The sequence below is a fragment of the Peromyscus eremicus genome, chromosome 15 (genome assembly GCF_949786415.1).
Source record: "Peromyscus eremicus chromosome 15, PerEre_H2_v1, whole genome shotgun sequence".
NCBI lineage: Eukaryota > Metazoa > Chordata > Mammalia > Rodentia > Cricetidae > Peromyscus > Peromyscus eremicus.
Genome location: NC_081431.1, coordinates 34425640 through 34440138, shown reverse-complemented (window position 1 = coordinate 34440138; position 14499 = coordinate 34425640). Strand labels below are relative to the sequence as shown.

The 14499-nt window shown below is 41.9% G+C and overlaps 1 protein-coding gene across 1 annotated transcript; it reads right to left on the bottom strand.

Moving 5' to 3' along the window:
- Positions 1-1465: 1465 nt before the first annotated feature.
- Cacybp (calcyclin binding protein) lies at positions 1466-12702 on the bottom strand. Its single transcript, XM_059281253.1, has 6 exons — positions 12491-12702; positions 8294-8510; positions 6184-6280; positions 5421-5520; positions 3131-3228; positions 1466-1811 (listed from the first exon to the last, which is right to left on the bottom strand). The coding sequence occupies exons 1-6, from the start codon at positions 12509-12511 to the stop codon at positions 1655-1657; spliced, it is 690 nt and encodes a 229-aa protein (XP_059137236.1). The 5' UTR covers positions 12512-12702; the 3' UTR covers positions 1466-1654.
- Between the last annotated feature and the right edge of the window lie 1797 nt (positions 12703-14499).

The window sequence follows — 14499 nt, the reverse complement described above, 5'->3', positions numbered from 1 at the left end:
ATCTATTTTTCATAATCTAAACATGAAATTTAATGTTCTTATATAAAATCCAGTGGAGTTTTCCCCAATGTAAGTTAAAGGTGGTATAGTTTTTATTAGTACTTTCTAGAACAGAGTAAACATATTTTCGATGTACTTCTAAGTAGCATGCACAGCATACATAATGGTTTGAGCTACTCATATATCTTATCTTCTCGTCCAGATCCCCACTGATCTTCTTTCCAACTATGTTACTTTCCTCACTCCTAGTTTTTATCTCTATGAACAATTTATTCATAATTACTGGAAACCTCTCAGTATGTCATCAGTTTTTGGTTGTGTTTTTCCATGTATTTTCCTTTTATATTTTTCCCCCCCCAAGACAGGGTTTCTCTGTGTAGCTTTTGGAGCCTGTCCTGGAACTCACTTTGTAGACCAGGCTGACCTCGAACTCACAAGAGATTCACCTGCCTCTGCCTCCTGAGTGCTGGGATTAAAGGCGTGTGCCACCACAGCCCAGCCTCCTTCTATACTTTTAATCACGACTTTTCCTTCACTCTTAGGTCATAATGGAATTCCTCTCTTCTGGTACTTGTATACCTCATTTTTGATGACATAAATGTGGACAATATGGCTGTTTTAAGTTCTATCAATATCAACTCATCTTCCTCTACCAAAATACCACTCTTACTGTATTCTAAATCTTCTAATATGCAATCTAGTTTGTTTCACAGGTCTGTTTATGTCATGTTTCAGTACCACAGTTCTGGAGGCATTATAATCCCAACCATCCTTTCTGTTAGTTTTAAGTTCTTGCCTTTTACCGAATTCTTAATTGTAGTTGTAGTGGTTCTTCTGGAACTCTAGAAGCTTTCTCTTCTAGGCATCTAATTGCTTTCTTTTTGGTGATGAGCTAACTAGCCTTCAACAGCTAAGCCAATCCAGCCCTTCTTGCTTTGTGCATGTTACTGCAGTAAATGCAGTGACAGCCTAATTTTTCAAATACACTATAAAACAGATAGCAAAACTGATCTTTTACGTAAAACTTGAACTTTATTGAACAAAGGAATAGATGAATTTTCAAACTGTTGCATCATGGTTATATTTTTATAAGCCAGCTGCTCCACGGCAGTACTTACAACGTAAGATGTTTGTCTGTTTTTGTCATTTGTATTTTGTTTAAATTTTATATTCATAAGTATACTTAAACCAATTAGTATACATGGTAGCGCATGGCACACTCATTGTGTAAGCTGGTAATAACGGGTAACAGGTATATCGTAACTTGCAAGTTTGTGTACAAATTTGAATCTTATGCAAAAATTTGGGTTCTATTTTTACATTATGGGAGATGATGTCAGTTATAGGCAAATATTTTGTTTTTTACCTCTCAGCCAGAACAAAAGTAACATTTTCATCATGTAAGATTTCTTTTTTACATTTCAGTAAATGTAAAACCTTTTTTTAAACAAAATGACTATGATGCTAATGAAGGAAATGTTTAATAAGCATATTTACTTAAATCAAATCCTCCAGTAAGAAATAGAGAATTTGCTGTCTTTACTTATAAGGCTGTGTAAATAGTTATCTGTCAAATTTTATGTGCAGTTCAACAACATTCCCTTACTGGGAACATGAGTGTTCCATATCACAGTTCCCAAGGGACTTAAAAGTCTCAAAATTCCGTGTCTTCTCTGGCTTGCTTCTCTCTAGATTCCACCCACGCTTTATTAATGGTTCGCTTCATGTCATCGTCTCCATCTTCATAGATTTTCTTTAGAACGTTCATTAACCCCTCACTGGGATCTGTTTCAGCGTCGTAGGAAGGCTTCCTATGAAAAAGAAAACAGTGTACAATGAAAAACTGCAGCATGGAAAGACATTCTTAGATTGTAACTGGTAAGAAGGAGAAGAGCAGAGAGAAAGGAGGCTAGAGTATACAACCAGAATAGCTTGTCTAGGTTCTTCCTGGTAAAACTTCATACCACATGTGCACAGTACACAAAGGAGAAAAAACCACATGGCAAGGACTGACAATGAGGCAGTGAGATTTCAGGAGGAAATACGTAAATGTGAATAATTTTTCCAGCTTGTTGATTTTTACAAGCATGTTTCTTCACATTAAAAAAACTAATGAGAGCCGGACGGTGGTGGCCCACGCCTTTATTCCTAGCACTTGGGAGGCAGAGCCAGGTAGATCTCTGTGAGTTTGAGGCCAGCCTGGTCTACAAAGCGAGTTCCAGTACAACCAGGCCTGTTACCCAGAGAAACCTTGTCTCAAAAAACAAAGCAAAGCAAACAAACAAAAAACAAAAACTACTGAGGAAAACACTACAAACATGCATCATGGTATGGATACATACATAGTGAGATCCATGGAACTTGGCCTAGTGTTGAGGTTACAGTCTATATGGTAAGCAATTCTAGTTTAATGAATGTCCAAACAGCCAATCAGCTTTACATTTACTTTTTGAAATAGGTCTCATTATTTCAGCTCAGGCTTAAATCAACTCCCCAAGTAGTCAAATATTCCTAACTCTAGCCTACCACTTCCCTACTGCATTTTGGCTACCAGGGGAGGAGCGACAAAAACTACAAACTATAGGAGCACACTTTAAACCCATCCACAGTGCAAGTCATCTGGGAGGGTTTTTAAAGTCATTTAGGAGGATAAAAATAAAACGATGTGGTAGTAAAGGCATATAATCTCATTACTTGAGACACAAAAGAATTGAGCTACATAGCAGGACTTAATTATCTGAGATCAGGCCACAGTACCTACAGACACACCAATATGCCCAGGAATAACATAATGCTAAAGAACAAGCTATACAATGATTGTCTTGGACCTGCCCTTGCCCTCCTCAATAGGCTCTGACAGGCTGAGCATAGTAGCGCATACCTTTAATCCCAGCACTCAGGAGGCAGAGGCAGGCGGATCTCTGTTAGTTCAAGACCAGCCTGGCAAGTTCTAGGACAGCCAAACTACATACTAGAGAACCTGTCTCAAAAAAGATTCTGACAGGTGAAAGCAGATGTAAGTCAAACAGGTTGTCCAGAAGACATCAGGAGATAATGCTTGTACAACTATTATCCATAAAATGAAACCAGAACCCCAGATAAGTTAGTAAAATTATTCAAGTAAACTTACTCTTTCTCTTTGCATTCTTTTTCCACCTGAGTTAAGTAGTCCCATCGTGTGTTTTCTGCTTTCTTTCTACATAAGATGATTACTGTATCAGTCTTGACCTGGAAGAAAAGGAGAGGAGTGGGAGCTTGTAACATAGAAATAAGCACAACTATTTAGAAAACAGTAATTTACCCAACCAAGTGCCTAGTACATTAATACTTATTCTGGGCTACCCGAGACTCTATTTGAAAAGACTCTTGGGCTGAACCTACCTTGGTTCAATGAGTAAAACTCATGTGCACATGTCCTGGTTGATTGTTTGTGTCAACTTGACACAAGCTAGAGTATCTAGAAAGAGGAACCTCAATTGAGAAAGTGCCTCCATCAGATTGCCTGTTGGCAAGTCTGTAAGGCATTTTCTTGACTGACAAGAAGTATAAGCCCTAGGCAGATAGTCTTGGGTTGCATAAGAAAGAAGGCTGAGCAAGCCCCAAAGAAGAAGCCAGTATGCTTACTCCATGACCTTTCCTCCATGGCCCCTGCTTCTGTTCCTGCCCTGAGTTCCCTTCATGACTGACTATGATCTGCACATGTTACTTTTGGTCTTGGTGTTTTATCACAGCAATAGAAACTTAACTAGGTCAGCATGTCATGCAAACATGAGGACCTGAATTCAGAAATCCAGAACCCAAGTAAAAAAGCCAGGCATGGTCATACACAACTGTCGTCCAAGCACTCCTATGGTGAGATGGAGACAGGAAATCCAAGAAGCTTGTGGGCCAGGTAGCCTGGTGCATATATATAGTGGTGAACTAACAAGAGACTCTGTCCCAAACAAGGTGGAAGGTGAGGACTGACATGAGTGTCTTCTGATCTCCACATGTGCACCATGGTGTGTGTATACAAGCGTACATGCATGCACACACACAAAGACTTAAAGGAGGACACTACAGACAGCTAGCAGAGCAAAAAGAATAGCTCCTAGATGAAACAGTTGTGGTGTGTTGAAAGGACTGGGTGGATCTCGGTGATTTAAGGAAAAATCGAGGGTAAGTGTCTGAAGGGAGAGCAAGGAAAGGGAAACAACTTTTAACTCAACAGTGATCAGTGTAACTCTGATGCCTTGATTATTCCTTCCCTATGAGACTAACAAATGAGATTACTGCAGTGAGAACTGGCTACTTAACACACTGCTTGTATTACTACTTTTAAACAAATATCTAACATGGAAGAATTACATGTCTATACATCTGATATACTAAGCATCACTTTTTCTTTTCTTTTTGTGGTTTTTTTGAGACAGGGTTTCCCATGTAGTTTTGGTGCCTGTCCTGGATCTCACTCTGTAGACCAGGCTGGTCTCGAACTCAGAGATTCTCCTGGCTCTGCCTTCTGAGTGCTGGGATCAAGGGCATGTGCCACCACAGCCTGGCATCATTTTTTAAACTAGAAAGCAGGGTTGTATGAATTTGTAAAAGTATGAGCAAGAGGTTTGTTTTTTAAATGAAAACTTCCTTGTTTTATTTATTTATTTTCAAGACTGGACTTCTCTGTGTAGTTTTGGTACCTGTCCTGGATCTCGCTCTGTAGACCAGGCTGGCCTCGAACTCAGAGATCAGTCTGGCTCTGTCTCCCGAGTGCTGGGATTAAAGGCATGCGCCACCACCGCCTGGCCTACATCTGATATATTAAGCATTACTTTTTAAACTGGAAAGAAAAGTAGGGTTGGAGCAACAGGGTTTTTGTTTGTTTGTTTTAAATGAAAACTTCCTTGTTTTTTACAGCTTCAACTAAGCTAAGTACTTAGAGGTCCATATATGCATCACAAATTTACATAAAATACACCTAATGCGATCCTATTATCAGTGTACCAGTCCTACTTTGTACACAAGGGGAAAGTGAGGCAAAGAGCCGCCAGGGGTTACAGCTAAGTGATGAACAAAGCTGGCATTAAAACTCAACTCTTACCCACCTAGAACATTTCTCCTTAATTTTAATGCAATTTCCTTAGAATATATTCTACAATCAATTGGCAAGCTTTCTTCGAAGGGCCAGTTAATTATCTATTTTATATTTCATGGGCTAAACGATCTACTTCGCCACTCTAGTGGAGCAGCAGACACCAAAAGTACTTAAGAATGGTTATTCCAGTAACAAACTACTTACAGATCAGGCAGTGAACTGCACTTTACCGGTACCAGATACAGCAGAAAATTTTTAGTTCATCTCTACCCTAAATCAGCCAGATTCAATTTAATGAAGTTTTTACAATATTTTGACCCCCCCAAAAAAATAAATAAATAATACTCACTTTTTTTGAGCTGCTTTCCACAGAGATGGGTTTCAAAAGATTGTTCACAATCATGGAGTAATTCTTGCCATTGAGATTTTTTACCAAAAGATCAAATGACCTACAACACAACAGGGAATGCATTATCATCTTTCTGATTCTATGACAGGCACTCTATGGTTCTTGAGAGAGTAAGTCCCCAGCTTTAGTTTAGGGCAATGATTCTCAGTCTTCTTAACACTGACCCTTCAATACAGTTCTTCTCAGTCCTCTTAACACTGTGACCCTTCAATACAGTTCTTCATGTTGTGGTGACCCCCAACCATAACATTATTTTCACTGCCACATTACTGTAATTTTGCTGTTAAGAATCACAATGAGCCGGGCGGTGGTGGTGGCGCACGCCTTTAGTCCCAGCACTTGGGAGGCAGACGCAGGCGGATCTCTGTGAGTTCGAGGCCAGCCTGGTCTCCAAAGCGAGTTCCAGGAAAGGCGCAAAACCACACAGAGAAACCCTGTCTCGAAAAACCAAAAAAGAATCACAATGAAAATATATGCTATGTGGGATATCTGATATGTAACCCCTGTGAAAGGGTCATTTGACCTTCCAAAGAGGTCATGACCCACGGGTTGATAACTGGATTGGTATGTAGACTTGTTCCACTTCTTTCAAGTAAGGTTATAGTTAATGCTAAATTTCAGCAGCATTTTTGGAAGCCATCCAGAAGACAAGATTCCCATGATAAGGCAATGTTCGTTGTACTTTCCAGTAACAAGAACTTACCTCTCTGTGAAGTGTACCTGCACATTCTCAGTGGGAACCTGATGAACTCCAGTTAAGGTAATGTAGATTTTCACAAACTTATCTGACTGATCCCATCCTAGCAAAACAAAGATGGACAGGTATATCAGAAACTATTTATGCTTATCATAAAACTCAGTTACAGGAGCTGAAAAGATGGCTCAGCAGTTAAAAGCACTGGCTGTTCTCCCCAGAGACCCAGAGTTCACAGCCTAGCACCAACATGGCCATCACAGCATCTGCAACTCTAGTCCCAGGGCTTCAGACATCCTCTTCTAGACTCTCAGGCATGCAGGTAATGCTCAGACATACATGTAAACAAAACACCCATACACATAATAAAATAAATCACAGTAACAGAGACATGCAAAAAATTAAAGGCTAAAAAATTCTCAAGACGGGGTGATAGAGATGGCAACTATCTGTAACTCCAGTTCCAGGGAATCTGACACCCTCACAGATGTATATGCAGGCCAAACACCAATGCACATAAAAATAAAAAGGAATCATTAAAAAAACCTCTCAATATGGAGAAGCTATGTCTCAAAACAGTACCCTGAAAACAGTATTATTCCTAAAGATAGGCCTCCAACAAGAGGGAGAATGAAGAGTAAAATTCAGTTTCTAAATGCAAAGCCTACAATCTTTTTATTTATTAGAGTAAAACTAGGATCATTTAATGCACTTCATCTTTCTTTCTTTTTTTTTTTTTTTTTTTTTTTTTTTTTTTTTTTTTTTGGTTTTTCAAGACAGGGTTTCTCTGTGTAGCTTTGCTCCTTTCCTGAATCTCGCTCTGTAGCCCAGGCTGACCTTGAACTCAGAGATCCGCCTGGCTCTGCCTCCTGAGTGCTGGGATTAAAGGCGTGCGCCACCACCGCCCGGCCATCATCCTCCCACCAACGCCCAAACCCTTAGCCTTGTGAACACCAGGCAAGCCCTCTACTAGTAAGTTTCGTCCCAGCACTAATTTTTCTTTTCTGTTTTAAGAAAGGTCTAAACTGCCGAAGCTGGCCTCAAACCTGCAGTCATTCCACCACAACCTCCCAAGCAGCAAAGATTATAGGCACGTGCCACTATGCGCAGCAAATACAGGAAAATTAGCTTATTTACTTGTTTTGTTAAATAATTTTGTCTTCCACCTAAAACTTGATAGATCTTTCCATGGTGGCACATACTTATAATCCCAGCACCTTGTGAGGTGGAAGCAGGAGAACCAGGAGTTCAAAGTCATCGTCAATTAAACAGTGAGTTCAAGGCCAGCCTAGGCCACATATTAAGACCCTGTCTCTGGGAAATTAACAATTTTCCACTAAGCTGAATAGCTAAACATCAATACTAATTCAATAACCATTTCTACTTTTCTAACAGTCTAAAAAACTGCAGCCCTAGCCCTTTCAAGACATAGAATGTAAGTTTAAGATTCCATTTCCTAGCTGGGCAGTGATGGCGCACACCTTTAATCCCAGCACTCGGGAGGCAGAGCCAGGCGGTGTCTGTGAGTTCAAGGTCAATCTGGTCTACAAAGAGATCCAGGAAAGGCACCAAAATTACACACAGAAACCCTGTCTCGAAAAACCAAAAAGATTCCATTTCCTAAGCAAAGCATCGTGATGCACAGCTAGGCTCTCAGCTACTTGGAAGGCATAAGTGGAAGGATCTCTTGAAAACAGTCTAGACAACATATCAAGATGCCTGGCCTCAAAATAAAACAGAATGAGCCTGGTGGCACACCAACTGTGACACTACCACTCAGGAGCGAAGGCAGGAGGATCTCTACAGTTCAAGGCCACCATGGGCTACAAGCAACTGTCCCACACACAAAAAAGCAAAGCCCAAATAAATAAATAGATAAAAGATCCTACCTAATTCCTCACCATAAATCTGTTATTTGGCCACCCAGTAAGTATAGCATCTAATGCCATTTTGGTATATACTGTTCCACTACATAATAGTATCTAACCCACACCAAATGTCAACATTAAAACAAAAAAGAGCACAAACTTGACACAAAGAATGTATATGTAACATGAATATTTTATGGAGTAGTTATTTCTGCTTGGCAGAACACTGGATATAAAGGAACGGGCCATACCATAATTACTGATTTTCACAGTGTATCCTGTTGTAAGAGGAGCAACCACAGCAGCTGGCTTTTCAGTGTCAAGTTCTGGTTTCTTCTGCGATTTCTGCTGCATCTTGTTCTTTATTTCCGTCTCAATCTTGGATTTTTCACTTGTAAGAGTATCACGCACTCTTTTCCTAGTGGTCTTTTCCAGCAACACTTTGACCTCTTCTAGGTCTTTCTGCAACTGTGTTATGGTAGAAGGACATTAGGATAATTAAGGCCTACCACCCAATTCAACTTACTGAAGTAAGAACTAAAATTTAAGTTCATTTCATTTTTTAAGAGTTGCAAATTCATTTCTTCTTGTTCACTGAATTGTAAATAACTCACACTTCCTTTTTATTAAAGGAAAACAATCTTAAATCAATAGTAACAGTCTTTATTTTCTAGCATGGTAGGCTGTTACCTGCCGGTTGTAGAAAAGTACAAAAATAGGATTGTTCATAGATGACCTTGAAACAACAAGTCTAGGCATCAAGTCTTAGAAAAATGTAAACATTTTAGCAAAAGAGATGAGAATCCATCTGACTGAGAAGAGCGAAGGCAACTTTACTGAGGTAAGGAAGGCTGTACTCCGGTGATTTGTTTCACTGCCTTTCCTATCTCAGAATTTGAATTTTTTTGACAAAAGATAAAAGATAAAATAGAGTCAGCAAGACGGCTCAGTGGGTAAAGGTGCTCACTGCCAAGGCTGGTCACTGAGTTCAATTCCCAGGATCCAGGGGAAAGGAGAATCAAGACTGGCAGGCCCTCCTGATCTCCACATGTGTCATGGTAAATAAATGTAAAGGTATTCTGCCTTGAAGAAAAAGTCTGTTCAGCAGTTGGATCCATCTTTTGGTTATAATCTGAAACCAAGAAAGGAAACCCTAGATATCTAACCCCTGTGACTCATGGAAATTGGTAAATGTGTTGTTTTCTTGTCATGCCAATACATCAGATAGTCTTCTAGTTTTTAGACAGATATTTTTGATGCTGTGAAACTTCATTAAAGACAATGCTAGAAAACTAATGGGCAGGGGCTGGAGAGATGGCTCAGTAGTTAAGAGCCCATGCTGTTCTTCTAAGAATAGCTGCTTAGGTCCCAGCCCCCACATTAGCAGCTTACAAATCTTTATAATTCCACCTCCACGGTATCTGATGCCCTCCATGGGCACCTGCATCCACGTGGTATATACAGGCAGATAGACACAAAAATCAATGGGCTTAAATATTTTCCCCAATCACCCTCTGACATAACTGTGAGTAAATGCTTAGGATTTTCTGCCTTGGTACTAGGTACTTGGTACCTTCGTACTAGGTAACCTGACCATAAAAACGACCTTACTTTGTACCTTCATAGTAAGTAAAAAGGCTTAATGTTAAGTCTTTAAATGGCCCATTTACAATTTAGAGTCCATAACAGAAAACCACAATCAATTCTCACCAGCATGACGACCTAAACATGAGCAAACAAAGACAACATAGGCATGCTAAGGTGAACAAGGGAAGCCCATGATGTCCCAACCCTATACAAAGAAATACAGGCAAACAAGAAAGGCTAAGGCATGAGAAGTAGTCTTCCCCAAGGAAGAAGACAGACGTGAGCAGGCATGAACAATTAATGAAAGAGAGGCCATGAAACTGAAGAGAGAGCAAATGGGAGGCTTGGAGGGAGGGAGGGGAAAGATGCAATGTATTATAATCTCAGGAAATAAAAGAATTTAAAAAATCTTTTAAATGCTAAGTATTAGGTAGCATCTGAAATAAAAAGGAGTTAGCCTTCATTTTATAATGGCATATTACTCCATGGCCTTTATGATCTCATTGGCTGTACTTACTTCTAACAGTTTATAAAAACCACAGCAGTGATGCTCCTGTCCACAATCTCAAGAAATATTGATTCTAAGAACCAAAACTGCACACTCATCTTTTCAATTTAGAATCAAGGTATTTCATTCAAAGTAATCTTTCAGTGGTTTCAAAATTCATGTAGATTCTAGTATCAACATAATAAAAACACTAAAAGTAACGCAAGTACTTAGTCCCAGAATAGGGATTTACTTAACAAAAAGAGAAAGGAAACCTATCAAACCTAAGAGGTTTTGCTTTTGACTGGAATGGGAACCCTTTTCCTAGCACACTCATGGCAGAATTCCCAGGCCCTCTTTATGGCTAGTTTTAGCTCTAAAGTACTTTTTAGTAAGGTGTCATCTGAAGTGACTTAAGAAGAATCACTGCTTGGCTTTTGTATTTGCAGCCCTGAAACCAACAATAGTGCCGGTTCTGCATCCAAACTTTAAGGTGACCGAAATAGATAAAGCAGTCTCCTATCCACTTTATCTCACAATTTTTCTTGGCTTCTTGGCATGCATGTTTTCTGTATGTAAACATGTATCTTCCTTTGAATCTATCTCCTAGTTGTTCACTAGGAGCCTTAAAACCAATGTGCTTGGCCTGGCCTGGTGGCACGTGCCTTTAGTCTTACCACTCTGGAGGCAGAGGTAGGAGGATCTCTATGAGTCTGATTACCATAGCAAGTTCCAAGCCAGGACTATTTAGTGTGACCTACTCCTGCAAACGAAAACTGCTCAAAATGGGAAAAGAGCCCAACTTTCCCCCTAAAGACATGGAACTGCATACCAGGTATGTACACACACACACACACACACACACACACACACACACACACAAACAGATGTATCACATCTAGTGAGACATAACAAATCCATAAGGTAGTACCACACTCACTTGAATGGTACCTTTGAACAACACCCAAGAAAATAACAAATGTTATTGAGTATATGGAGAAAATACTATCCTTTATGCAATTCTTATGGAAATGGTAGTTTCCCAAGACTTAGCCTTATTATCTGTCAACTACATGGACTACAAACAGTCCCACAAAACAACAAAACTTGTTTACAAAGATTCAGAATCATCAAAACAGAGAAACCGGGAGGTGCCAACAGATGAGTATGCATTCTATCTGTATAATGGGGTATTAGTCAACCATAAAAAGGAATGGTGTACTGATATATCACAGATGAACTAGAAACATGTAAGGCACCAGCTCGATCCAATCCAACACTCAATGGATTTTTGAGGAAATGAAAAATAACACTGTGAATTGAATTGTACACCTTAATATGATTGAATAAGGTGAATTTTATCCCAAAAGAAAAATGTGTCACTATATGCAAATCCCCAAATCTAAAGTTCCTTCCTTTGGAGAGGGTTACTACTGAACTACCTGTATGCACAACTGCTAAGCCGCCCTAGGCTCTCCATGTGAGCACATGGTGCTTGAGGCTACTTACTTGTGGCAAGATACTTGGATTAGTACTTTAACATAACTTCATAGTTTTTCTGCCTTTAAAGCCAATGTCTTGCTTTTCAAAGTGAGGGGAAATTTTCCGAAAAGCAAATCTTAACAGATAGCCAACGCTTCTGTAAACACAATATATCAATCACATAAAACCTATATAGGCCAGAAATGGAGCAATTCAATTATCATTCATATTTTGTAGCTAAGTTAACTTGAGGTTCCCAAAAAGTCAAGTCACCCACGTTCATAGTTTACAGGATCTAAAAACAGACACCACGCAATTTCCTACCATTACCTACAACTAAATTTCTAATTTCTTTAAATGCATTTATTACATAAAGATCGGGGATATAACACAATGATAGCGCGCTTGCCTAGCATGTGCAAGGCCTGCAGGTCCGCCACTGGCACTGCTAAATAAAGTGAGTCGTAAGCACTGTCCTAGGCGTTTAGAAATAACACACAGAATGTATAACCACCCCGTGGAATGAATGCGGTGCCCAAAGTAACGTGGCTAGCCGTGGAGGCACAGAATTCCTTCCAATTGCCCTCCGCCCAGAGCTACCAGCTTTTGCAATGAGCTTTGATTTAACGAGGTTCCTGTTCCCTAGCCGGTAAAAACCAGGAGCCGAGGGGACCTCAGGCAGTCGAGAGGGGACCACGACCCGCGCCAGCAGCTGGGCTCCTGACACACCCCCGACCTTCCACCCGCGGCGGGGCGTCCAGGGCCCAGGCAGGTCGCGGCGCGAAGGCAGCGGGCCCACGGGCCCGCGACAGTGGCAGAGCTGGGGACACGAGCCCGGGGACAGGCGCGGCCGCCCGGCGGCGCGAGCCTGTAGGTCCAGGCCGACCCCTACCTCCTCCAAAGTGGAAGCCATGGTGCGGCGGACGGGCCCGAGGCCGGAGCTGCACCGGTGCACGGGAGCCGACAGGAAACGCGGAACACGCCACCCGAGAGCGACGAAACGCCAGCAGCGAACTACACCGACCGGCGCGACTCCGAGGCCCGCCCTCCGCACGCGACGACTCTGGAACCTTCGCGAGGCTCCGCCGCCGGCCCTTGAGGCCCCGCCCAGCTCCGCCCCTCTGCGTCTGGCCCCGCCCTCCAGCCGGGTCTCCTAGCAACGCTCAATTCTCGCGAGCGATCGAACGCTCAAGAAGCGTCACGCCTCTTCCTTCCGCCCCAGCAACCTAGACGTCATTCCGCTACGGCGTAACCTGGGTGCGCAGTCGCAGCTCGGAACCACGGTCCAAGTCTAGCCGTGGAACTAACGCACAGCGGTTTGGGGACCCAGGGGGAAGTGTTTAGGGAAGGGCTGCTTCGGCCGCTAGGACGCGGGGCTAGCCCGGCCGCCATCTTGACTTGGGCTATTGTGAGATGTTGGGAGAGAAGAACCAAGGCGCGGCCCCAAAGCAGCACAGTTACGTCCGAAAAGGACGGCTTTGTTTAGGGAGGAAGTTTCCCGAAGAGAACACTGGTTTTTAAGTGGGCATTGGAATTCGGGATTCGTCCTGCGTCTAGCACTTTGGACGTGGCGCCATCTTGTAGGACTTTTGGGTTGCACGGGCCATGTGACAGGCTCCTAGGCGCAATGATGAGAAGACGGCACGTCTTCTTCGGTGGCTGAAATTTTGATTCTGCCTTTCCTTTATGAGCTATTGAAACGAGATTTCCAGTGCCTTCGCTCTTTACTAACGGTTCAGTTATTGTAGTTTTCAGCAGGGTTTGGATTAAGTGGTCCCAGGTAAGAAACGTGGAGAAAGGCTTAGAACTATATTCTGGTTGTAGCAGCCTGGATTAGTAAAGCCCCAGCTTTTACTGTCTATTATAAAATTATTTTAATTTCTAACAGCATAGAGACATCTGTAACACAGTTGAAAACAAATAGTACCCGCAAAAACTGGGAGGTCAAGCAATCTGTCAGCTTTATAGATGCCTAGGGGAGTGATTAGAATCAACAAGTCAAAAGGAAAATGCTGCTATACTACATTTTACATTACACTAATGTAATTACATTGCAATATGCGTGAACTCAGGCAAACCTGCACAAATGACCTAAGTCAGGCGGGAAAGTACATAGTGTTTAGTTACATTTAAAAGTCTCAAACCACCATTCCCATTGCCTGTAGCATTAAAAATGAACACAAAACAAAAGCCGGGCAGTGGTGGTGCAAGTCTTTGATTCCAGCACTCGGAAGGCAGAGCCAGGCAGATCTCTGTGAGTTCGAGGCCAGCCTGGTCTACAGAGCGAGATCCAGGACAGGCACCAAAACTACACAGAGAAACCCTGTCTCGAAAAACAAACAAGAAAATGAAAGCAATCTTTTTGGAGAGAAGACAATGACAAAATAGTACCACCTTCTAAGGTTTGGGTATTTGAATTTTTTTTTTTTAAAAAAAAAAAGGAAGGAAAAGGAGGACATGACAACTACTAAAGTATGGGGAGATTTTTATTGTAGATACTGTAATGATACGGTAAGGAAGGCCTTGGTGGGTTGGGCCAAGGTGCCCGCAGGGGCGTGGGCACTGCAAGTTACACCAAGGGAGAGAGAGAGGAGAGAAAGGAAAGCGGAGATGCACGCAGCCTCCTGGAGAAGAGGTGTTATGATTAGGTGTTATGAAAGGGTGTTATGATACTGCACGAGGGAGACCCTGGTTGGCCCGGCCAGGCCGGGCAGATGCGCTGCAGGCTCGTTGAGTCAGTCACTCACACCCCAGGCACTGCATCCACCTGGAGAGTTTATTTGATCGATAAAGATAGGAAGGAGAGAGGGAGAGGGGTCGAGGGTACACACCTTGTGGGAATGGAGAGAGAGAGAGAGCGAGGAAGAGAGAAGGGAGCAGAGCATTTTTCCCCCCCTTAAA

Coding starts and splice junctions, on each gene's coding strand:
- Cacybp (XM_059281253.1), bottom strand. CDS start 12,511: ATGGCTTCCACTTTGGAGGAG. Junction 8,511..12,490: donor TGGCTTCCACTTTGGAGGAG/GTAGGGGTCGGC, acceptor ACCATAACACAG/TTGCAGAAAGACCTAGAAGA. Junction 1,812..3,130: donor AAAGAATGCAAAGAGAAAGA/GTAAGTTTACTT, acceptor TCTTTTTCATAG/GAAGCCTTCCTACGACGCTG.